The sequence below is a fragment of the Salvelinus sp. IW2-2015 genome, linkage group LG4q.1:29 (genome assembly GCF_002910315.2).
Source record: "Salvelinus sp. IW2-2015 linkage group LG4q.1:29, ASM291031v2, whole genome shotgun sequence".
NCBI lineage: Eukaryota > Metazoa > Chordata > Actinopteri > Salmoniformes > Salmonidae > Salvelinus > Salvelinus sp. IW2-2015.
This window is the reverse complement of record NC_036842.1, coordinates 4,722,780-4,747,354: the sequence shown is the minus strand read 5'-3', so window position 1 is coordinate 4,747,354 and position 24,575 is coordinate 4,722,780. Positions and strand designations below refer to the sequence as shown.

Below are 24,575 nucleotides of genomic sequence, written 5' to 3'. Positions count from 1 at the left end.
ATCATCAATGCTGATCTATAGACGCATCTTTACGAGAAAGAAGTGGATCCATTTTTTGTCTGAAAGAGATTATATATGTCTTTGAGATACCCTACCCCGAGGAAATCAGGAAGCCTGTACAGTGTAGATGCCATATCATCCAATAGACATGGAGAAGTGTACATGAGGACATTAGCCCTCCCCAGTACGTACTCGCTCTCCACTCAGTGGTGAAGTAGAGTGCTACATCATTCAACAGAGGGATTTGTTTCTGTATTCATATTTCAGGATGTTACGACTAGCGTCAGACTCCGCAAAGCTCCTGCTAAGAGCTAGACTGTGAGGTGGTTCCCCTGCTGTCTATAGCCCAGTATCATTCACATGCCGTCCGTTCGGCTTGGCAGAGAAAGCTASTGTGAATCCCTAATGGCAACCTATTCCCTATATATTGCACTATTTTTGACTAGAGCCAATAGGGTGCCATTTGGGAAGGGGCGCATTTTTCCTCCCTGACTGGCCCTGCATTCAGACAGTCTTGCTAAGCCTCAGGGCTCTGGCTAATCTACACCGAGTGTACAAAACATTAAGGACACCTTCCTAATTGAGTTGCCCTCCAAGGCTTCCCACAGTTGGGCCAAGTTGGCTGGATGTCCTTTGGGTGGTGGACCATTCTTGATACAAAAAACGGGAAACTGTTGAGTGTGAAAAACGCCACGGCGTTGCAGTTCTTGACACAAACCGGTGTACCTGGCACCTACTACCATACCCCGTTCAAAGGCACTTCAATATGTTGTCTTGTCCATTCACCCTCTGAATGGTACACATACACAATCCATGTCTCAATTGTCTCAAAGCTTTAAAATCCTTCTTAACCTGCCTCCTCCCCTTAATCTACACTGATTGAAGTGGATTTAACAAGTGGCATCAATAAGAGATCATAGCGTTCACCTGGTCAGTCCGTCATGGAAAGAGCAGGTGTCCTGTTTAGTACACACAGTGCATGATCGTAACTCACATTCTGACCAAAACAGAAAAAGCTGTTGAGAGGGTAAATCATGAGCTAAATCTGTAAATCATCAGCTGAGTAAATCAGAATCTGTTCACGAGAGRGGTTGGATAAACCTTTGACTAAGTGTAGAATAGCCAGTCAGTATGTTAGGTAACTGACTGGTCAGGCTACCTCCTCCACCCAAGTCTCTTCCCACAGCCACCCCGTCTCACATCTGGCAAACAAGGCTACCTCCACCGTGGCCTATGGGTTAATGTTCCAAGCCCGTGAGAAGCACAAAGCAGACGTCAATCTTTGTTTCCCCTAACTCAAACAGCCCATTCAGTGGATGTTTTTCTCCAATAGCTTCCTGTTTGCGCTTGTTAAGGCCCTCATTTCCCAGAAGGCCATAGGGGTGGTTGCCTTGGCCGCATAACGGCAGGGTCAATCTGAGCTGAATAACTGAACCGTGGGATATTCCCCTTGGTGGGGTGGAACGACCGGCAGGCCGGCCTGCCACATCCTGCTTTATCAAAGTGAGGAAGTGCAGTGAGCTGGGTGGAGCCCAGTAGCCTATATTCAGCAWCCCCCTCCCTCCAGAGTCCAGACATCACCCATCTCCACTCCACTGTATGACAACACATAACAGGGGTTGGGATTTTGAGACCACATAAATATTTCATAATCACAATAGGCCAAAGTCTCATCATTCAAGCTTGAACTGACAGCTATTAGGCCTTTACAAATTCCCTGTTGTAGGAAACTTGAGATGCTCTTACGTCAATCAATCAAAAGTATTTATAAAGCCCTTCTTACATCAGCTGATGTCACAAAGTGCTGTACAGAAACCCAGCCTCAAACCCCAAACAGCAAGAAATGCAGGTGTAGAAGCACGGTGGCTAGGAAAAACTCCCTAGAAAGGCCGGAACCTAGGAAGAAACCTAGAGAGGAACCAGGCTATGAGGGGTGGCCAGTCCCCTTCTGGCTGTGCCGGGTGGAGATCATAACAGAACATGGCCAAGATGTTCAAATGTTCATAGATGACCAGCAGGGTCAAATAATAATAATAATAGGCCTTGTTGCCTACTGTATGTGACACGTCTTTGAGTAGCCTAATATGTCTGTTTTTCCAGTTCATTGAGCACAGTTTCCCCGAGGCTGTTGAATAATGATGATATCTGTGACTCCTAGAACAAGGTTCCGGTTACCCCGTTTCCCCCTTCAGGGAGAGATCAGGCAGATAAAAGCGATTTTAAACACAATTACCACTTCCACTAAAGACCAGTGAGCTCTAATGACAGACATTAACACCCACAGCCACGAGCTCTGGCCACTCAACCAAACCTACCTATTATCACGCGGCCTAGGCCTAACCAGAGCCCCAAAAATCGCTCAAAACCACTCAAACAGAACTGCTGAAAAGTGTTAAACGAAGCAGCCAGTGTACTGTAATAACAGCGTAATAACATTTTTTCCCCCATCGGATGGCTTGCTGATAGGTCATCATCTTTCGAAAGATCAACTGGCCAAGGAACATCTGATAAAACACACGTGATAACAACTGACTCCAGTCCAAACATAACATCTAAGACATTTCCACACTCTGGCACTGGTTGGATTCCATTTTATACTGCGACCTCATACTGAACATAAACACACAAGCCCAGCAAACTACCACGCTCATATTAGTCGAGCTCCTTTAACACAAATCCGATGTGCTTCAGTCCGGCAGCGGGGCAAGCATTGCCACCCGACTTCTGAGATCAAAAGATTCTTTCCCAGCACAGCTGGAATGTCAGAGATCAGGTGGGTTCCAGCTGATGACTCTGTGCCAGACAGAGCACAGCATTCCTGAAGGTGAGCATGACTGGACATGCCTGATCAGAGTTCTCTTCTGGAATCCTGCCTAGAGGGTGAGAGGAGGCCTTGGAGCAGAGGTGGGTCTCTGCACACAGCCCACTGTACTAGCTGCTCTCTCTACCTACAGTACAAGCACAAAATAGGCCACGCATACAATCAACAAACATTCCAAGGGTGGAGCAGGAGGAAATAGTTCATATACATTTCATGAGGGGTCTTGAAGATCACACAATCGTATCAACTGACATGAGACTTATCACCAACGTAACAGACAGACAGGACAGAAGAGACGGAGGAAGATGCACTCAAAGCTATTATGCTAAAGACACATGCCATTGTCCTTACCGTATAGGCGCCAATCCTGMAAATGCATAGGGTGAGATGCATGCACTCAGACATTGTCCACGGCTAAAGGCAAGCGCTTTCCTCAACAACTAACGAGTCAGCGACAGCAACAGACAGAGGACACGGTCAGAGAGGAAGACAGAACAGAGTGAGACAAGAGCAGCAGCAGGAGGAAAGCGACAGGACTCCAGTCGGAGTTGTGATCCAACGAAGCCCATCGCCCGCTCTCAGCAACTTCATCTGGGAAGTAGAGGAGAGAGAGAGAGAGAGGAGAGAGAGAGAGACAGGAAATCTGTTCACACTAATTGCGATCAAACGACAGCTATGACACTGGTGATTCAGCAGACGACACGGGGCCTATGGCTGCTAGGCTATGTCTGATCTACAAAGAGTTGGACTAGCGGATCACAGACAACTGGTCCAGTCAACTCGATGTCCAGTTTGAAGACGACCAGGTCTTCACAATACAGTCAACATGTCCAGTTTAAAAAAGATCCCTTACAATACAGTCAACGTGCGAAAAACATCTACGCTCCACCGTCCTTCCAAACCCTGATTCCACTGAGCTACAGTAAGCTGGTGAAGTCTGTAAGGCCCTGCAGAGGAGTTTATTAGAAGCAGATCTGGAAAGGTACCTCTGTTTACCGCCTGTTCTCTCACAGTCTGTGTCACACTACTATCCTTAAAACCGTTCCATACGAACGTGAACCAATAGGCTAGTCTTTCACTCCTGTCTTGGTAATGTTTTACAAACTGGTTTCCACACCTCTCAGCAATAACCAATTTCTCAGAGTTCTTCAGGGACTCTTGGACTGCAAGCTAAACTGTTGGATGGAAGGAGGCAGAGGCACTTGAAAAGTCCAAGCGTCATTATTACGAGGATATCTTACTAAGACTGACTTACGAAAGACAGACGACATAAAAAAGGACAGATACTTGACTCAAAACTCACTAGTCAAGAAAGTTACTTATCTTTGTAATAGGTATGTATGAGCCTAGAAAATCATTGAGAGGAAAGAAAACGAGAGTGGAATGTTTGAGACTCTAGAACTGAACTGTTTTCACCTGTGGTTCTAAATCCCATCCAAAGAAAGAGAGTTGAAATGRAGACTTCTTAGATCCAAAATGACCTCACTTCCTTAAGAGGATGYAGGCCTAGTTTATCCTATGAGTAGGCAGCTCGAGATAATGTAGCCTTCTGTACACAGACGTATTTTTATATAATAATGAGGATAATAATGATGATACAGGGTGACTAATTCCCCACATGCTAGCACTATCAGACCCATACAGTATATTCAGATAGTAGCCTACATAAATGTAATCTAAATGATATCTAAATAGGCTATATGGCCGATTCCCCGCCAGCGTAAGCAAAAAATTAAATGCTTGGTGTCGTTATACTTCTTACAGCAGGCTTTAAAATAAGGACTATGTTTAGATTCTGAAATATACATTTCTCACATTCATTTATTTATTTAAGATGAAATATATTATTATTAAAATCGCTCAAAAGTGCCCTTTTTGATATTTCTTATTTTTTGACATATTRCTTAGAACAATATAAAATGATTTGTGATACATCCTTCCTCCCAATGAAGTTTCAACGTGAGAATAGCTTATGCTGGCGTGGACAATCGCCCATACRACTCTGATCTAGGCTGTGATTAGTCTTTCGACCAATCAGCTCAGAAAAAGATCTGYTGTGAAAAAGATCTGAGGTAACTGGTCAAAAGACCAATTAGTGGGGGAAAAAAGAGATCAGTGTTGGGCTCCTGGTGTGAACGTAGCCTTTGTGATATCGCTGATCTTTCCCAAGATCCGGGAAACAAAACTAGGCCTGGCTGCAAGCATGAAGTGCGGCCATGACGTCAACTGAACTGTGTGGATATTTCGTCCTATTGCCCTGCTCAGTCATTCGGGCATTGTGGACATTCAAATCTCTTCCGTGATCAAAGGTCACCATCTGATCATCTGCGTTAAACAGGTGGGGGCTGCATCCCAAATAGCATGCTAGTCCCTATAAAGTGCACTACTTTTGACCAGGGCTCATAGGGCTCTGGTCAAAAGTAGTGCACTATATACATTTCTTGACTCGAATCAACAGCCTCTTTCATGGAGGTGACCTGTTCCTTCTGTGAGGAAAGGGCAGATAACTTTGTGCTATTCCCCMAAAAATGAATTTGACAATGTCAGGCCAAATCCAGAAATGAACCCGTGTCCATAATACAACAATTGAAAGGACTGTAGTGATGGGAAAAGACAGAAGTTGTAAAATGTGAATAAAACAACAATAACGATAAAAGAAGCGCCCACCCTCTCCTCCACCTCACACAGTGGAGGAAGCCAAGCTCTCTGAAAAAACACAACTGGCAGTTGAAAAAACACCTCGTCTCCGTGCCAACCGTTAAGGGCAACGGGTCCACCCATTCCATGTAAGCTGAAAATCTCCGTGGATGTTTTTTTCTCCCATCAAAACAGCTGTGATGCACTGCAGGGCTCCAATAATGTTTTCCCTCGTCAAATTCTATGGAAAATTGTAATCCTTGAGGTTAAGTAGAGTGGACTGGAGAGTGGAGAGTGAGTAGCTAATCTTTAATTTAACTGTTTATTGCATGTGATCCAGTCTAGTGGGGGTTCAGTTCCTCTCCATGCACAGTAATGTCACTATCCTGATGCCAGATCTGCGTGTGCCGTCTTGCCATCTCCTCTGTATGCTTGGGGAGTTTTCAGGATAAAAAGAAAGGGAATGTAGCTAAGGTGGGGGGGGGGGGGGGGGGGGGGGGGGGGTGGGGGGGGGGGGGGGGGGTACTATCTATCAAAACATAGTGTATTATTTTTCATTAGTTACATTTTTTTTTTTTTTTTGACATTAGAGTATTATTGGTACAATTGTTCAAAACAATTTTAATTTCAAATGTAAACAACACACAAATGTGGTACAAAGTCAAATGGGCGTGAATACTTTCTCAAGACACTATCTTCAAGACATTTCCTCATTTCTCTCCCTCATAAGGAAGGAGGATAATGAAAGTTCACAGAAGTAACAAGTACAAGTAGACTTATCAGTTAGTTATAGTGTTTCTACCGATATCAATTTTGTTGATCAATTCTTAAGGGATTACGACTCAAAATTCCGTTAACAAAAATCGGTAACAGAATCTCTGCAAATTCATTGGCTACAATGGGAAATTAAAGTAGTTACAAACCACAGTTGGGTTCATAAGTTTGGACAGCACAATACAGTACAGCACAGTAGAGTGCAGTAGAGAAAAGTAAGTATACATTTACATTTAAGTCATTTAGCAGACGCTGACTTACAAATTGGAAAGTTCATACATATTCATCCTGGTCCCCCGTGGGGAATGAACCCACAACCCTGGCGTTGCAAGCGCCATGCTATACCAACTGAGCCACACGGGAGTATAGTTCAGTACAGTACTATACATTAGAGTACTGAACTATACTCTACTGCACTCTACTGTAGTGCTGAGCGATATTTTGAATGAGGCTGATTAATTCCTGCGTATGTTTTTGTGCGATATTCCAAATGCCTGTATCGCAGAATCGAGGTCATTTGTAAATGTCGTTTTTATGAGCGCTCATTTCCACTTGTTCTCATGCTGTCTTTTTGGTCTCGCCTGCTCCTTCTGTGCTGGGCACCTTCCCATTTACACGCGAGATCTGTATGTGATGATGAGATTCACCCTAACAATGGGAGTCGTTGTCCCAAAGGCGGGAAGGCAGGTGACAAGCTTAGGTTCAAAATAAACGCACGGGACATATTTTGGACACATTTTGTGACAAATTTTTGGGGAGAGTGAAACTTCTCGCTTCGCCTCTTTCTCCCAAGCCCCCTCCCTCTACCACTCACAACAACAAAGATGAGAGATCGCTTCTTCCTCTGTGACAAACAGTTTCAACTCGCAATTTGGACACCGAAACACGGAGACATCATGTTACTGTAACAGAGGAGAAGTTAACCTTTCGAACCATACCTTGTATATGCTTCAACTCCTCACATTTCAATCATAACAGACAATAATAAAACGGATGTACCAATGAACAATCATTCTGGAAAATTTACGCTCAGTTTGTTGCGCGCACATCACGGTACCACGTATCGCTGGCAGCATTTTAGTCAAATAAAGATTGTTATACTAGCTGTTTATTCTGTGTTTTATACATGTGCAATAAGCATAAAACAATTATATAAGGAATTGGCAACTCCTTCTCATTCTGAGAAAAAAGGTAGGCCACTTTACTTCAACATGTGAACAAAGTGGACAAGCTAGCATGCTGATCAAACAGTTGGAGATGGACAGAAGGGTGTGTTCGTAACAATTCAACTGTTCTGCCTTGTTAGCTGAATTCAGAGCTTGTGAAATTATACCTAGATCCAAGCTGGCTAGACTTGAAATATAAAGATCAGCTGGCTACTCACTAGCACGTGGGCTTGTGCTTGAAAGGTTGTTTATGAGGCCGGTGTTTTCATTTTCTATAATGCCTGCTAGATTCTTACTGAATGTGGATTATACATGCTTTTTATAGACAGACCTAAAAGACAGATCAGTGATTACTGATAAAATAATGAAATGATTAGTGGGGTCTTACGGTTGTGGAAGGCATATATTTCAGCCTAGGTATAATTTCAAACTCTGAWTTCATTCGATTATTGCTGTTTAAAATGCACTATATTTGACTTTTAAATTATACAAAGTTTATGTCGATAATTCTAATTTGTTTTAATCAAGATATATAAATATCGTGAATCACCCCCAAAGGTTAGAGGGGGAAAAAAATGGAGATATGAGTTTTAGGCCATATCGCCCAGCCCTACTCTACTGTAGTGTACTCTAGTATACTSCACTGAACTCAACTTTACTGTTATGTGCGGTACTCTACTTAGCTGTGGTTTGATGTCCAAAGTTGTGAAACAGACGTCTATGATTGGTTCAGATTTGGTCCGGAGCAACCAAATGTGGTCTTGCTTGGAGGCAAGTAATAGCCAGTGTGTAGAATAATATCTCAAATATGCAAAAKTGGATATTGCATATTTATACATTTGTGTTCCTATTTAGGATTCATCACCATATCCATAATTATGCATTTCTGTGTTGTACAGATCAGGCGTTACAGGTTGTAAATCCACTACACTTACTGTAGTTCAATAATCTAAATACATTTTGTCAGTGTCATGTCATAGCTGACACCCCATTCTTTCTGCAGACATCGATGAATCTTAATTCGTTTCTGATATTTAACAGAGTTTTTGGAAAACATGGACACATAATTAAAATAAAATAAAGAGATTTTACCAAAATTCTGTTTGCATCTGAACAGTTCTTCCAGTAAAAGGTGTCTTTGTCAAATGTTCAGTGTAAATTGTTAAAAGTAGTCCTTATGCATAGAGCTGTATGGTTTGTTAAACTGTGAAATCAATGTTTTTGGTTTGGCATACATTTTAAGTGAACGTGGAATTGCCYATACCACAACACCAAAGACAAAACCTCAGCACCTGTAACAGTAATAAGAGAAGGACTTCTGCCAATGGCCCTGCAAGTTACACAATCAAATGACAAAGGAGAACACCTAAGATACCTATTCTGTTTGGTTGTCAGGCCTACCTAAACAATCCCTTTTTTTCCTAAGCTTGTCACCTGCCTTGCCGACTTTGGCACAATGACTCCCATCGGGGAGGTGCACACAGGACAAAAGGAGCGAAAGAGACGAGACCAAAAATACAACACGAGAACAAGCGGACATAAACGCTCTTGGAATATCGCGCAAAAACATATATTAGGATGAATCAAATTAATTCGATAAGTTGCTCAGCCCTAGTTCCTTACTAATCAGTGACCTTAAATTCATCAATCAAGTAAAAGGGAKGAACGAAAACTCACAGACACTCTGCCATCCGTGGAACGAGTTTGGCACRTGCTGTAGACCATACTATTTACTAGTSATACACCGATATGATATTTTTGGCCGATACGAAATATTTAACATTTTTGCGGCCTTTTAAGCATTCTAGCACAGTTAAAGAGTTAACACACACACACGCAGCATCTAAGGCACTGCATCTCAGTGCAAGAGGCAGTCCCTGGTTCGAATCCATGCTGTATCACATCCGGCCGTGATTGGGAGTCCCATAAGACGGCGCACAATTGGCCCAGCGTCGTCCGGGTTTGGCCGGTGTAGGCAGTCAATGTAAAAAAAATCTATGTTCTTAACTGACTTGCCTAGTTAAATAAAGGTTACACGCACACCACACTGACCCAAAAAATATTTTGTTGGCATTTACGCATGTCCCCATTACCAGTAAAACATAATCAAAACCTATTTCTTTCACTTACTTGCTGTGCTGTTTCGTTGTTCATTTGCTCAGTCGTTTCAATGTCAAACAGGATTTCTATGGAACGCCGTTTGGGTCTTTGCGTGTCAAAAAARATACACGTCAAATAGTGTTATTTGACGTGTGAAATAAGCTTGTTGACCAATCAGGAYCTGAATATGACAGCACGTCACATAATAATTTAACGCGTTCATACATTTTTTACGTAGTGATTACACATTGATTACACTATCACTCGTATTYCATATGTCACAASGATTCATCGATACGTATGCTATGATGCWGGTAAAGTTSTCTCGCGAACCTACAGTGCTGGTCATTAAAAAAAAGCTAGCTAGCTCATGGATGCAAACAATGTTCTTCCCCAAAAACAACAATCTGTTCMAGTAGCTGTAGTTAGCTAGCTAACTATATAGCTTGGTGTCATCATCTAAAATAACCCTAATTTATAAGACAGTTCTTATTTGATTAATGGTGGTCGGACCCATCGATGTGAAGCTAGCCACAATAAGGATTAGCCAAAATAGTGGACTTTGCGGTTAGCCTTCAAAATAAAAGTATGGCACAATTCTACCATTTGTATTCATTTGCATCACTGTCAATGACACACTTATTTTGAAGGCAAACTGCAAATTCCACTATTGTGCCTAATCCTTATTGTGGCTAGCTTCACAACACATAACCCGGTCCGGTTGAGCCTCACTAGCCAGATGAAGCTAGCTGGCTGCTTATAACATTAGCTTTGGGAAACAGGGTTAAGTAGCTGGCTAGCTATTTATTTTCATGAACTGAAGTTTAATWTCAATAGGCGAATAACAAGTGGCAACCTAGCTAATACTTACTCACAAGGATTTCTAAATCATTGCTAAGAATAATGAAAATGACTGCAGTTTCTACTGGTCATTGTTTTCAGGCTGGTTGTATTAGTGCTAGCTAGGTAACGTTACCAAGCTAAAGCTAGCTACCCCAGAAGTTTAGGTCGAGCAAATTATGCTTTACTACCAACGCGGTATTGTAAACACATCGTTCGTGGCTGGTGTTTGCAGACTTTTTTGTACAGCTTTGACAGTGCTACTGTATCTTTTTTGACACAAGCAAAGACCTAAATGGYGTTCCATAGTATGTATTTCGTGAAGTTAATAGCAGTGATGCTATTACTGTGTAACTCCGGTAGGGCAACATCTGAAAAATAGCGCACTTGGTAGTGTGTACCAGTGCTCGGCCAGTCGGCGAAAGCCAACATCACCCACAACAGAGACCGATTGATTGTCAAGGGCAATGAATTCCATTATCTTGGCGTTAATGGATTTCACCTTTGAATTGTACCRCTGAAATKTTCTTACTCTTTCAAATGACTGCTCGACTTGTTGACTGCTCAATCCACACAGCAGATATTGTGTGCTAGGTTAGGAATGCTGTGTTGCACGTGTAGCGCTACATTTTACGTGGCGTCCTTAGGTTATGTACCTACGTTCTATAGGTATTCACGTCAGCTTTGACATCGGTTTTTCACATTGGTGTTAAACTAGACATCGGGCCGATACCGATGTTGGCATTTTTTTGTTAATATTGGCAGATTCCGATATGTTYACCGATATATCGTGCATCCCTACTATTTACCAAGAGAGTTTATCTATATTTTTCGTAGCTGTCTATTTACCACCACAAACCGATGCTGGCACTAAAACCGCAATCAACGAGCTGTATAGGGTCATAGGCAAACGCAAAAATTCTCATCCAGAGGCGGCGCTCCTAGTGGCCGATTATAATGCAGGAAAACTGAGATCAGTCTTATGTCATTTCTACCAGCATGTCACCTGTGCAACTAGATCATCTTTACGCCACACACAGTGACGCATACAAAGCTCTCTCTCGCCCTCCATTTAGCAAATCTGACCATAACTCTATCCTCCCGATTACAAGTAAAGACTTAAAACAGGAAGTACCAGTGACGTGCTCAATATGGAAGTGGCCTGACGAAGCAGTTGCTAAGCTACAGGACGGTTTTGCTAGCACAGACTGGAATATGTTCCGGGACTCATCCGATGGCATTAAGGAGTTWACCAATCAGTCACAGGCTTCATTAATAAGTGCATCAACGACGTTGTCCCCACAGTGACCGTACGTACATATCCCAACCAGAARCCATGGATTACAGGCAACATCCGCACTGAGCAGGACACTAACCCAAACACTTATAAGAAATCCTGCTATGCCCTCCAAAAAAACATCAAACAGGCAMAGCKTCAATACAGGGCTAAGCTCGAATCCTACTACACCGGCTCTGATGCACGTCAGATGTTACAGGGCTTGCAAACTATTATGGATTACAAAGGAAAACTCAGCCGCAAGATGCCAGTGACATGAGCCTACCAAACGAGTGAAATACCTTCAATGCTAGCTTCGAGGCAATCAACACTGAACCATGAGTGASAGCACCAGCTGTTCTGGACAACTGTGTGATCACTCTTTCCGTAGACAATTTGAGTAGAACCTTTAAACAGGTTAACATTCACAAGGCTGCAGGGCCAGACAGATTAACAGGATGTCTACTCAGACCATGCGCTGACCAGCTGGCAACTGTCTTCACTGACATTTTCAACCTCTCCCTGACCCAGTCTGTAATACCTACGTTWCAAGCTGACCACCATAGTCCCTGTGCCCAAGAACGCAAAGGTAACCTGTCTAAATTACTATTGCCCCATCACACTTACATCTGTAGCCATGAAATGCTTTGAAAGGCTGGTCATGGCTCACATCAACACCATCATCCCAGACACCCTGGACCCACTCCAATTCACATACCACCCCAACAGATCCACAGATGACGCAATCTCTCTTGCACTCCACACTACCCTTTCCCAGTTGGACAAAGCAACACCTATGTGAGAATGCTGTTCATTGTTCAACACCATAGTGCCCTCCGATCTCATCACTAAGCTGAGGACCCTGGGACTGAAAACCTCCCTCTACAACTGGATCCTAGACTTCCTGACAAGGTAGGCAACAACACATCCACCACGCTGTCCCTTCAACATGAAGGGCCCATSAGCGGCACGTGCCTAGTCCCCTCCTGTACTCCATTTTCACCCACATGGCATCCGACCGCGAGGCACTACAGAGGGTACTGCGGACGGCTCAGTACATCACTGGGGCCGAGCTCCCTGCCATCCAGGACCTCTATACCCGGCGGTGTCAGAGGAWGGCCCTAAAAATTATCAAAGACTCCAGCCACCCTAGTCATAKACTTATCTCTGCTACCGCAACAGGACCCTGAGCAGCTTCTACTCCCAAGCCATAAAACTGCTAAATAGTTAGTTAAATAGCTACCCGGACTATCTGCATTTACCCTTTTTACACTATTTATTTTGCCTCATCACATACACTACTGCTACAAGTTACTATCTGTCACTTAATTCATAGTTATATGTATGGCTCCCAAGTGGCGCAGCRGTCTAAGGTACCACATCTCAGTGCTAGAGGCGTCACTACAGACCCTGGTTTGATTCCAGGCTGTATCACAACTGGCCATGATTGGGAGTACCATGGGGCGGCGCACAATTGGCCCAGCGTCGTCCGTCATTGTAACTCCGAATTTGTTCTCAACCGACTAGCCTAGTTAAATAAAGGTTAAATTAAAAAAAAGATATATCTACCTCAATTACCTGGTACCCCTGCACATCGACATGGTACTGTTACACCTTGTATATAGCAAAGTTATTGTTACTCATTGTGTATCTATTATTACCTTACTTTTTTTGCATTTCYACTATTTCTCCCCCCAAAAATTCTCTGCATTGTTGGGAAGGGCACGTAAGTAAAAATGTGACTGTTAGTCCACACCTGTTGTTTAATGGATTTKATTTTACTGCAAGCTCATTATCTTTCTCCCTCCCTTGGTTGTTTTGCAGCCAACATTTGCAGTGCTATTTTCAGCCTAGTTACTTCTTCAGGAAGAGCTCCATCCTACGACAACTTCTTATCAGTTCTTCCCATGGGAGAAAACACAAAGACCTTTACAGTTCAAGGGACAACAAGCTAATGAATGGCATGATTCTGCATTCATGCRGGAGTRCTGAACTTCGTGGCTATGCCTGTAAACTAAAAAGMCAGTCWTACTGACAGACAGGTCAAAAGCATTAGCCATATAGCCCCTAAACACAAACAAGTCTGGTAAAGACAGCCCTCTCATACCCCCTTGACTTGTTCCACGTTTTGTTGGGTTACAGCCTGAATTTAAAATGGATTACATTTAGATTTGTCACTGGCCTACACACAATACTCCAGAATGTCAAAGTGGAATTATGTTTTTCAAAAATGTTACAAATGACTAAAAAAAAAAAAGTTTAAATGTATTGAGTCAATAAGTATTCAACCCCTTTGTTATGACAAGTCTACATTAGGAATAAAAATGTGCTTAACAATTCACATATTAAGTTGCAATAATAGTGTTTAACATTTTTTTTGAATGACTACCTCATCTCTGTACACATACAGACATACTGTCTGTACGGTCCCTAAGTCAAGTAGTGAATTTCAAACACAGATTCAACAGCAAACACCAGAGAGGTTTTACAATGCCTCACAAAGAAAGGCACCTATTGGTAGATAAAAAAATAAAAAAGCTGACATTGAATATAAAAATGTTTTTTTTTAAATTGTACAACATGCATCCTGTTTGCAACAAGGCACTAAAGCAATACTACAAAAAATGTGGCAAAGCAATTAAGCTTCGGTCCGAATAGAAAGTGTTTTGTTTGTCGCAAATCCAATACAACCAATTACTGAGTACCACTCACCATTTTGTCAAGCCTAGCAATGACTGCATCATGTTATGGGTATTCTTGTAATTGTTAAGGACTGGGGAGTTTTTTAGGATAAAAATGAAACAGAATGGAGCTAAGCACAGGGAAACTCCTAGAGGAAAATCTGGTTCAGTCTGCTTTCCACCAGACACTGGGATATGAATACACCTTTCAGCAGGACAATGACCTAAAACACATGGCCAAATCTACATTTGGCATTTCACGGTAAGGTCTACACTTGTTGCATTCAGCGCATGTGACAAATAAAGTTAGATTTGACATTGGAGTTGATTACCAAGAAGAAAGTGCATTTTCCTGAGAGTTCTGAGAGTTCCTACAGTTGACTTAAATCTACTAGAATATATATGACAAGACCTGAAAATGGTTGTCTAGCAATGATAAACAATCAATTTGACAGAGCTTGAAGAATTTTGAAAAGAATAATAGGCAAATGTTGCACAATCCAGGTGTGGAAATCTCTTAGACTTACCCAGAAAGACTCACAGCTGTAATCACTGCCAAAGGTGCTTCTACAATGTACTGACTCAGGGGAATACTTAAGATATTTCTGAATTTCAATTTCCATAAATTTTGTGAAAATTTCTGAAAACATGTTTTCACTTTGTCATTATGGAGTATTGTGTGTGGTGAGAGAGAAATCTATTTAATCAATTTTTTTCAGGCTGTAACACAACAATCAGTGCAATACGTCAAGGGGGATGAAAGCTTTCTGAAGGCACTGTAACTTTCCTTTTTTAAATAACCTTAAAATGAGCATGGTCTAATTGACTCAACAACCAAAAACACATATCTAAGCTTAGATTTCTCATTTAAATCAAAAAATCTATAGTAATTTCTAGTTGTTTATTCAAGTCAACTGGCTAACTCATTGATCCTCATATGTAGTATACCCCTCAGGTGTGATAGATTTGGATGGCAGATGTTGACATGTTAACAAAAAAACATGAGAAAAACCCCCACACACAACCATTCAAAAGTTTGGGGTCACTTAGAAATGTCCTTGTTTTTGAAAGAAAAGCAATTTTTTTGTCCATTAAAATAACATCAAATTGATCAGAAATACAGTGTAATCCAGACTAATCCAAGTTTACCATTTAAAAAAAGCCTAGGCCAGCATCCCGGAATCGCCTATTCTTCAAATTTGATGTTGAGACTTGTGTTTTGGGGATACTATTTAATGAAGCTGACAGGTAATGGCTTGTGAGGCGTCTGTTTCTCAAACTAGACACTAATGTACTTGTCCTCTTGCTCAGTTGTGCACCGGGGCCTCACACTCCTCTTTCTATTCTGGTTAGAGACAGTTTGGCTATTCTGTGAAGGGAGTAATACACAGCGTTGTACCAGAGCTTCAGTTTCTTGGCAATTTCTCGCATGAAATAGCCTTCATTTCTCAGAACAAGAATAGACTGACGAGTTTCTGAACAAAGGTCTTTGTTTCTGGCCATTTTGTGCCTGTAATTGAACCCACAAATGCTGATGCTCCAGATTCTCAACTAGTCTAAAGGCCAGTTTTATTGCTTCTTTAAAATCAGAACAGTTTTCAGCTGTGCTAACATAATTGCAAAACGGTTTTCTAATGATCAAGTAGCCTTTTAAAAAGGATAAACTTGGATTAGCTAACACAACGTGCCATTGGAACACAGGAGTGATGGTTGCTGATAAATGGGCCTCTGTACGCCTATGTATATATTACATTAAAAAATGCCGTTTCCAGCTACAATAGTCATTTACAACATTAACAACGTCTATACTGTACTTCTGATCATTGTTATGTTATTTTAATAGACAAAAACACGTGCTTTTCTTTCAAAAACAAGGACATTTCTAAGTGACAGCAAACTTCTGAACGGTAGTGTACATACATACATACATGCATACATGCAAACATACATACATACATACATACATACATACATACATACATACATACATACATACATACATACATAAATAAGATGAAGGCCATATAATGTGATAAAAATATTAGAATGAGCTCAAGCTTTAAACAGCTGGCCTAATAGCCATTATGACTAGGCTACTAGCCTATTATGGCTAAAACTACAGGCAGTCCAAGATTGTTTGTTGGCCCAGCTTTAATGGTTGCAATTTTTGTTGGTGTAAAATGGTCAATAAACTAGTGCTCCTCCTAGCAGATCAGATCGATAGACTGACCCCAAAAGCATTTATGCGGTGTTCAATTAATCAATTATAAAACACCACAATTGGCTAATTGTCTGAAGTTAAGGTAAACTAAAGCTACACATGGCAGCATGAAAAGCAGAAGAATATACCATACCAGATAATCCATGAAATACTTCAGTTTGACGTCCTCTTCAAAAAAGAGAGATTTCAGCTAAGAAGTTGGTCGGCGTATTCCAGGTAAAATGGATGCATTCAAATCTTGTTCTGGTGTAAACTATTTAGCCTTTGTATTCCCCACCTTGGCCAAAAACAGCAATATAATCAATGTGTGCAGAGGGTGTTGGTTTCGACGCGTTAAAACTGTGGGTTATGCAATTACTATTTTCTTATAGACTAGCTAACATAAATCTAAACATGATATTCTATGCACGGCCTTCTTTTCACCTGGATTTGTTTTGGTACTTATTCCCTCGCAAGAATCCGAGTTTGGGCTGTACAGGATATGTTGCAGGAAGTATGGATAGTTTTTTCAAGGTCTTCACTTGTTACCACAGACACAAAGTCATAATTATGGCTAAACCCCGCCCATTTCTATAATTTATCTTCTTAAAATCTTATTTTAAACCTAACATTAACCACACTGCTAATCTTATTCCTAACACTACCCTTATATTAAGACCAAAAATCACATTTGTGTTTTTATGAATTTTTACGATATAGCCGTTTTTACTTTGTGGCTGTGGTAACTAGTGATAGCCCTTTTTCAGGCGTAGCATTATGAAAGATATTCGAGCGAAACGGTGATATCCGGCTATAGTCTTCATTCTGTTAAACCTGACTATATGATGTATCGCAGACATTTGAAACCCTATACATCAAAATAAATTATTTTGATGCTATACTATCGATTAAAGTTGGATGGGTTAAAATCAAAACCTCAACCACCGTTTTTAAACGTGGTCGAAACCCGGAAACGTACTTAAGTTGGTTTTCTTGGATTTTATGACCTCCCCCACTCGTCATTGGACGTCACGTGACCTTTGTACTGTATTTGCTTCATTTACTTGAACGATTAAACATTTTTGCAAGGCTGTCCCATTTGCTACACTAAAACAGTCACCATCGTTACATCTGGGTTTTATTATTTGAAAGACATGACAATTAACTGTATCTTTAAAGTAAGAGAATTTCCTCCCTCCAATAATGTGCGTGYCTTGACCTCTAGTGGTTTATACGAKACGATACACGTTGTGCTTGGGGCACTCTGTTCATGGGGCACTCTCTTCACAATGTTAACATCAGCAAACCGCTCGACCACATGACGCGATAMAGGTGGTTTGCGGTTGTGAGGCAGGTTGGATGTACAGCCAAATTCTCTAGGGAAATGAACATAACATCCTCTGGCAACAGCTCTGATGGACATTCCTGCAGTCAGCACCCACTGCACACTTCTTGATATGCCACACCTGTCAGGTGGATGGATTATCTTGAAAAAGGGGAAATGCTCACTAGCAGGGATGTAAACAAATGTGTGTGCAACATTTAAGAGAATTAAGCTTTTTGTGCGTATGGAACATTTCTGGGAACTTTTATTTCAGCTCAAGAAACATGGGACCAACACTTTACATGTTGCGTATATATTTTTGTTCAGTATAATTTACACATGAAGCAATTTTCATTAGTGAGTTCTCTAATTACATTGGTAACCAGTTTGTAATAGCAATGAATCAAATGAAATTGTATTTGTCACATGAGACGAATAAAACAGGTGTAGACCGGCAGGTAGCCTAGTGGTTAGAGCGTTGGGCCAGTAACTGAAAGGTTGCTAGATAGAATCCCCGAGCTGACAAGGTAAAAATCTGTCATTCTGCCCCTGAACAAGGCAGGTAGTTAGGCAACCCACTGTTCCCAGATTGTCATTGTAAAAATGAATTTGTTCTTAACTGACTTGCCTAGTTAAATAAAGGTAAAAAAAAAAAAATGTAAAGCCTTACAGTGAAATGCTTAATTACAAGCCCTTAACCAACAATGCAGTTCAAGAAATAGAGTTAATCAAGTATTTACTAAATAAACTAAAGCAAAAGATAAAATAAAAAGTAATAAAATAACAATAACAAATATATACAGGGGGTACCGGTACATGTGCTGGGGTGGCCATTTGATTAATTGTTCAGCAGTCTTATGGCTTAGGGGTAGAAGCTGTTAAGGAGCCTTTTGTACCAAGACTTGGCGCCCCGGTACCGCTTGCCGTGCGGTAGCAGAGAAAACAGTCTATGACTTGGGTGACTGGAGTTTTTGACAATTTTTTGGGCCTTCCTCTGACACCGCCTAGTATATATGTACTGGGCCGTACACACTACCCTCTGTATGGCCGTCAGATGCCGAGCTGTTGCCATACATGGCGGTGATGCAAGCGGTCAGGATGCTCTCGATGGTACAGCTGTATAACTTTTTGATGATCTGGAGACCCATGGGAGTTTGTGGTATATGGCCAATATACTGCGGCTAAGGGCTGTATCCAGGCACTCCACGTTGCGTCATACGTAAGAACAGCAGTTAGCCGTGGTATATTGGCCACATACCACATCCCCTCGGGCGTTATTGCTTAATTCTAAATACATTTGATTTGACATATTTTTACTTAAGTACTTTACACTCCTGCATTGTAGCCTAATGAAAATATACAATATATAAACGATGAATATGAGGTGTACCTTATGGGATAACATAGCACAGATAACAGAGAAACACTCAATGTTAGGCCACACTTCACAGACCTATGTTACATTATCACACAGCCGTGGTATAATTTCAGGTTTTGATTATTCTTGGTTAATTTGAATGATATAACAAATATGGGGACAGTGAAAATCCCGCAGTAGCGGCTACCTAGATGTTGCAAATGCCCAAAACTTCTCAAAATAGTAAAACAGACAGATTCCAGTTGCAGGAAATGGTTACGTTTATTTTGCCAAAGTCCCAATGCACACTGCATGCATAGTGCAGTAATAATAATTATAACGACGTTATAACAATATTGCAATATTGAAACAATACGGCAACTTGACCAAATCTGTTGGTAACTGCTGCTGTGTTGCCTATTGAATGCATAGACATTAAAACCAGGTTGAATGTAACCTAGAACTAGCTCCACCCTCGACTATTCAGGCTTATTACGTGTGAGGACTAGTCCTGTTACGAGACTGAAGCATCTGGAATAGGACTTTCTCCCTCCTACCTATTCATGAAGAAAAATAATACATTGTTCTTTGCCTTTTACGCATGAATTTACAGACTACAGGCGCATGCTTTACAACCCGAAACTTACTTTCGGACGAGATTCTACAGCCGTATTGCAAAGGACTAAAACTAAAAACTAAAGAGGTGGGTGCTGAATACAAAGTGATACGGTGATCCCATGTTTCGCTCGCATGACTAATTAATATCAGTACTCAGTCTCACGCGCTCCTATTTTTTTATATAAACTATGGCGTTTAGAGCGAGAGCGTTGTACGACTTTAGTTCCGAAAATCGAGGAGAGATATCGATTACTGAGAACGAAGTTGTTACTTTGTACAGCGAACAAGATGTCGAGGGATGGTTAGAGGGAACTAACAGCAGAGGGGAGACTGGTCTTTTTCCAGCCTCATATGTGGAGATTCTCACAAATGATTCATCTGACATCTCCTCCAACAACAATGGTATGTCGGCAGATCATGGTCAAGCCGAGTTGCCATCAAGTGGATATGATTCATCATACCATTCCCAGTCCCACTCTCGTGCTGAGAGCATTACAGTTCCGAACCCTACCCACTCTGCTTATTCTGTGCAAACTCCACAGCACCACAGTTACCCAACCAGTCAAGGTAGTGATGACGACTGGGATGATGACTGGGATGACAGCTCGACTGTGGCGGATGAACCTGGAACGATACATGACAATGATGGAACTAGTTCCACAGCATACACGGTCACTACCACTTTGCCTGAGAGACGTAGCAGTGCCCAAGCCAAAAGTTCAGCCACAGTGGGTAAAAACCTCAACAGGTTTTCAACCTTTGTGAAATCAGGCGGAGAGGCTTTTGTGTTGGGCGAGGCGGCTGCCTTCGTCAAGGACGGGGACAAGATCTGTGTTGTCATGGGCCAGTATGGGCCCGAGTGGCAAGAAGACCCATATCCATTCGCCTGCTCCATCGATGACCCAACCAAACAGACTAAATTCAAAGGCATGAAGAGTTACATGTCATACAGGCTGACTCCCTCTCATACCCAGAGCCAGGTGAATAGAAGGTACAAGCACTTTGACTGGCTCTATGCCCGCCTAGTCGAACGCTTCCCTGTCATCTCAGTCCCCCATCTGCCCGAGAAACAGGCCACGGGGCGCTTCGAACAGGACTTTGTCTCCAAGCGCAGAAAAGGTTTAATATGGTGGATGAACCACATGACGAGCCATCCTGTGCTGGCCAGGTGTGACGTCTTCCAGCACTTCCTCACCTGCCCCAGCACAGACGAGAAGACGTGGAAGATGGGCAAGCGAAAGGCGGAGAAGGACGACTTGACTGGAGCTAACTTCTTCCTGACCATCTCCACCCCGGCCGTTCCACTGGACCTACAGGAGGTGGAGAGCAAAATAGACGGTTTCAAAGCCTTCACCAAGAAGATGGATGAGAATTGTCTGTTAGTCAACGCTACCATCAACGAGTTCGCCCGGAAGCAGATCACCGGCTTTAAGAAAGAGTATCAGAAAGTGGGCCAGTCCTTCAAACTGCTGGGCCAAGCCTTTGAGATGGACCAACAGGCCTATTCTGTAGGACTGAACCGTGCCATAGCATTCACAGGAGAGGCCTACGAGGTTATAGGAGACTACTTTGCTGAGCAGCCCAGACAGGATTTGGACCCCATATCGGACCTGCTGGACCTGTACAAGGGACACCTGGCCAACTACCCTGATATCATCCATGTTCAGAAAGGTACAGTATGGTGTCACAGCTGTCTCTGGTCTATGCCATAGTCTATAGACCAGTCAAAGCCTCTCTGACTATGGCCATTTGAGTGTTACCTCATAGGATTTTGATTTCTTTGGTCACTACCCTCATAGGGGTCATGTTATGCAGATGTTATGTTAATGACGAACAAAAACAAATGTTGCCTTGGCATTTCATGAAATCCCTTGAATCACAATCCTTTATGTTTTTAACGTTACTTCAGTTCATGTAACATTTATTTACTGAACCTTTATTTAACTAGGCAAGTCAGTTAAGAACAAATTCTTATTTACAATGACGGCCTGCCCCGGCCCCTAACCCGGACGACACTGGGCCAATTGTGCGCCGCCATATTGGACTCCTGATCACGGCCAGTTGTGATACCGCCTGGGATCGAACCAGGGTCTGTAGTGACGCGTCTACCACGGCAATGCAGTGCCTTAGACCGCTGCACCACTCGGGAGCTTGATGCACATGTGTTTTGTATCATGTTCAACTTTTGTGCTTTGCTGGCAAAAGTTTGCTGTTACAGTTTATGCTGTTGAGTAATGCACTCGAACATGACAGGAAGGCATGATATTTAATTACCTGTCCTCGCAGAAATGTTGTCTCACACCCACTCAAGGGAGTGAGATCAGAGGTTGGGCCTTTGGCACATAAACCTCTGACATCTGCCAAATGCTGAAGTAACTAACTTTTTGAATAGAACTTTGATAAAGGAGGCTACAATCACAGCGCAGGCCTCGAAGATACTGCAGATTGGCCTAGTCTCCAAGGAAGGAAACGCGGTGCAACGGAACTCTCTCGTTCTCGTTTTTACCAAGTAAGGCAACATTCTCTAATTTGTCACTTTGATTTATCACACAGTAGGTACATAAATAGGGGGAACTGTTTGTTACATGCTATGCAGTCCAAGTTCAATTGAGACATTGAAGGTTAGGTTATCCTACATCTGAATAGAATGAGAAGGAGGAGATTCCGGGGCCCCTTGTCCGGCGTTGCCCTGGGAATGTTGGAATGCGGAATGGAAGCAGCCTCAGGATTAAATTTTTTCCCTCTCCAAGGGTGGGGATCTGGGGAGCTGCTCCACAATATGCCTGGACAAATTTCTTCCCACTGGCACCGGTGAAACAGTTCAGTTTATTGGTGCATTGGTACTGTAATCACATGCGAGCGCTGAAAATAGCCAAGTTAATTTCATATCACGAGTATATTTATTCATTGACGTTTGTGTGGGAGCCTGCCTGCGTTTGTGTGAAGTGTGTGGTATTTATATTCCCCAGATAAGGGTCTATTCTAATGGCTTTAGGGAAGGTTATTTCAGTAAGGCAGCGGCCAAGTCTTAAGTCAGATCTTCCACTTACACATTCAGAGCTCAAGCATGTGTCCTTCACTGCAACATTTTTATGGTTCATATCTCATTACAACTTGTAAAACTATCGCTGTTCTTAGCTATTCACTTAGAAAAAAGGGTTGCTCGGTGTTTGTGGCCTTGGAGAACCTCTTAGCCTGAATACTCCACAGTGCACATAAGTTGTAAATCAGACGGACTGCTTTTAGTTAGAAGATTATAACTCTGTGTGAGTGGGACAATAGAGCATTGGCTTCAGTCTACTACTCTATGGCCAGGAAGGGTATGAAACCACGGTCAACTCTTTTCCCTGAGTCATGTTAAAACTTTTCAGAGACAGATGTAGGATTCAACTAGAGTTGGCATGACTTAAGATAGCCTTTTTCCTTTTCACCACTTATAGGAATAGTTTTGGTACCCTTCTCTCGAAACCCTTCCCATGGCCCCTTATCCCACCCATGTTTTTCCCCTCTCCCTCTCCGCCACCTCTCTCCTCAGGTGCCCTTACCAAAGTGAAGGAGTGCCAGAAACAGGAAGGGGAGGGATCAACCATCAACGAGCGCTGTAACATCATTTCCTGCGCCACGCTGGCTGAGATCCAGCACTTCCACCGTACGCGCGTACGTGACTTCAAGAGCCAGATGCAACACCACCTCCAGCAGCAGATCAGCTTCTTCCAGAAGATCACTGGGAAGCTAGAGGAGGCACTGCAGAAGTACGACGAATGTATCATATAAGGGCCTGAAGAAAGGAGGGTGGCTACAGAGGGATGGGAGAGAGGATGGTGGGGACAGAGGGAGAGAGAGAGAGAGGGGGACTTAGAGAGGGAGAGAAAGAAAGATGGCTAGAGATGATAAATAAAGTGCCCGGAGATAGGGCATTTGAATGACTTGTTCAGTTCTCCATGACCAGATTATTCATCCATTCTACAGTCGGAAGTGAGTGGATCTATGCAGGTGATGCAGTGACGGATGGGAAAATGGAGGAGGAAGATACTGAAGATGCTCCTTCATTGACGTTGTTGTCCGCAAAACTTGATCATGTAGTCTAGCTTGACAGGATATGCTAAGTCATCACATACAAGAAGTGTCACTTCAGAAACGAGTGGGATGTCTTCCAAAAGGAACTGTATAGAATTGCAAAGATATCTTTTAAAATATATGTTTAACCTGTTGCATTGAATCCCCCTCATTTGCCTTTTTCTCTGAAGAAATATAACAATTTCAGTTTCATGGCAAATATGAATGACGTGTGTGTGTGTGTGTGTGTGTGTGTGTGTGTGTGTCGTGTGGTTGTGTGTGTGTGTGTTGTGTGTGTTGTGTGTGTGTGTGTGTGTGTGTGTGTGTGTGTGTGTGTGTGTGTGGTGTTGTGTGTGTGTCGTGTGGTGTGTACCATTCTTATCTAGAGGGGGCAACCAAGGGTTGGGGATTGGTATTCAATATTCTGTTGTAGTTTCTGAACCTCATTATTTGAGACCTCCCAGAGAGCTCTGTGCCAGGAACAAGCTTTAAGATTGTAGAACACTGGAGGAGAACAGAACACTTGATTTTCCATTCCTTCTTATTGTTCCCAATGGAGAGGGAGGAGGGAGGCACAAATAACTCAGCCAGAATAATACTGCAAATGATGTCTCTGTGGGATTCCCTGATGTCGAAGGACATTGTTGAAATGAAATCCTTCCTCCTACACATGTACTGTATGTGAATTTGACGATTGAAGGACCATTGATTGGTATCCTCCCAAA

The 24,575-nt window shown here is 42.3% G+C and overlaps 2 protein-coding genes across 3 annotated transcripts in view; one reads left to right on the top strand and one right to left on the bottom strand.

Annotated features, from left to right (window-relative positions):
* arl15b (ADP-ribosylation factor-like 15b) overlaps nt 1–17,007 on the bottom strand; it is a 68,213-nt gene extending 51,206 nt beyond the window's left edge. The window contains exon 1 of one of the 2 annotated variants that reach the window (XM_023983437.2): nt 16,650–17,007. In XM_023983437.2, the coding sequence (XP_023839205.1) occupies nt 16,650–16,661 (12 nt within the window). In that variant the 5' untranslated portion in view covers nt 16,662–17,007. Of the gene's footprint in view, nt 1–3,172; nt 3,434–16,649 lie in introns of those variants that run through there. The other variant, XM_023983436.2, reaches the window with a different exon arrangement.
* A 2,647-nt stretch (nt 17,008–19,654) lies between these two features.
* On the top strand, nt 19,655–24,070 carry snx18b (sorting nexin 18b). The gene is made up of 2 exons (XM_023983435.2): nt 19,655–21,465; nt 23,330–24,070. The coding sequence occupies exons 1-2, from the start codon at nt 19,983–19,985 to the stop codon at nt 23,566–23,568; spliced, it is 1,722 nt and encodes a 573-aa protein (XP_023839203.1). The 5' UTR covers nt 19,655–19,982; the 3' UTR covers nt 23,569–24,070.
* Nucleotides 24,071–24,575: the final 505 nt, after the last annotated feature.

Bases quoted from the DNA above. Each gene is read 5' to 3' on its own strand.
- snx18b (XM_023983435.2), top strand. From the start codon at position 19,983: ATGGCGTTTAGAGCGAGAGCGTTGTACGACTTTAGTTCCGAAAATCGA. The intron at 21,466-23,329 runs GTACAGTATGGT...CTCTCTCCTCAG, and splicing joins TATCATCCATGTTCAGAAAG to GTGCCCTTACCAAAGTGAAG.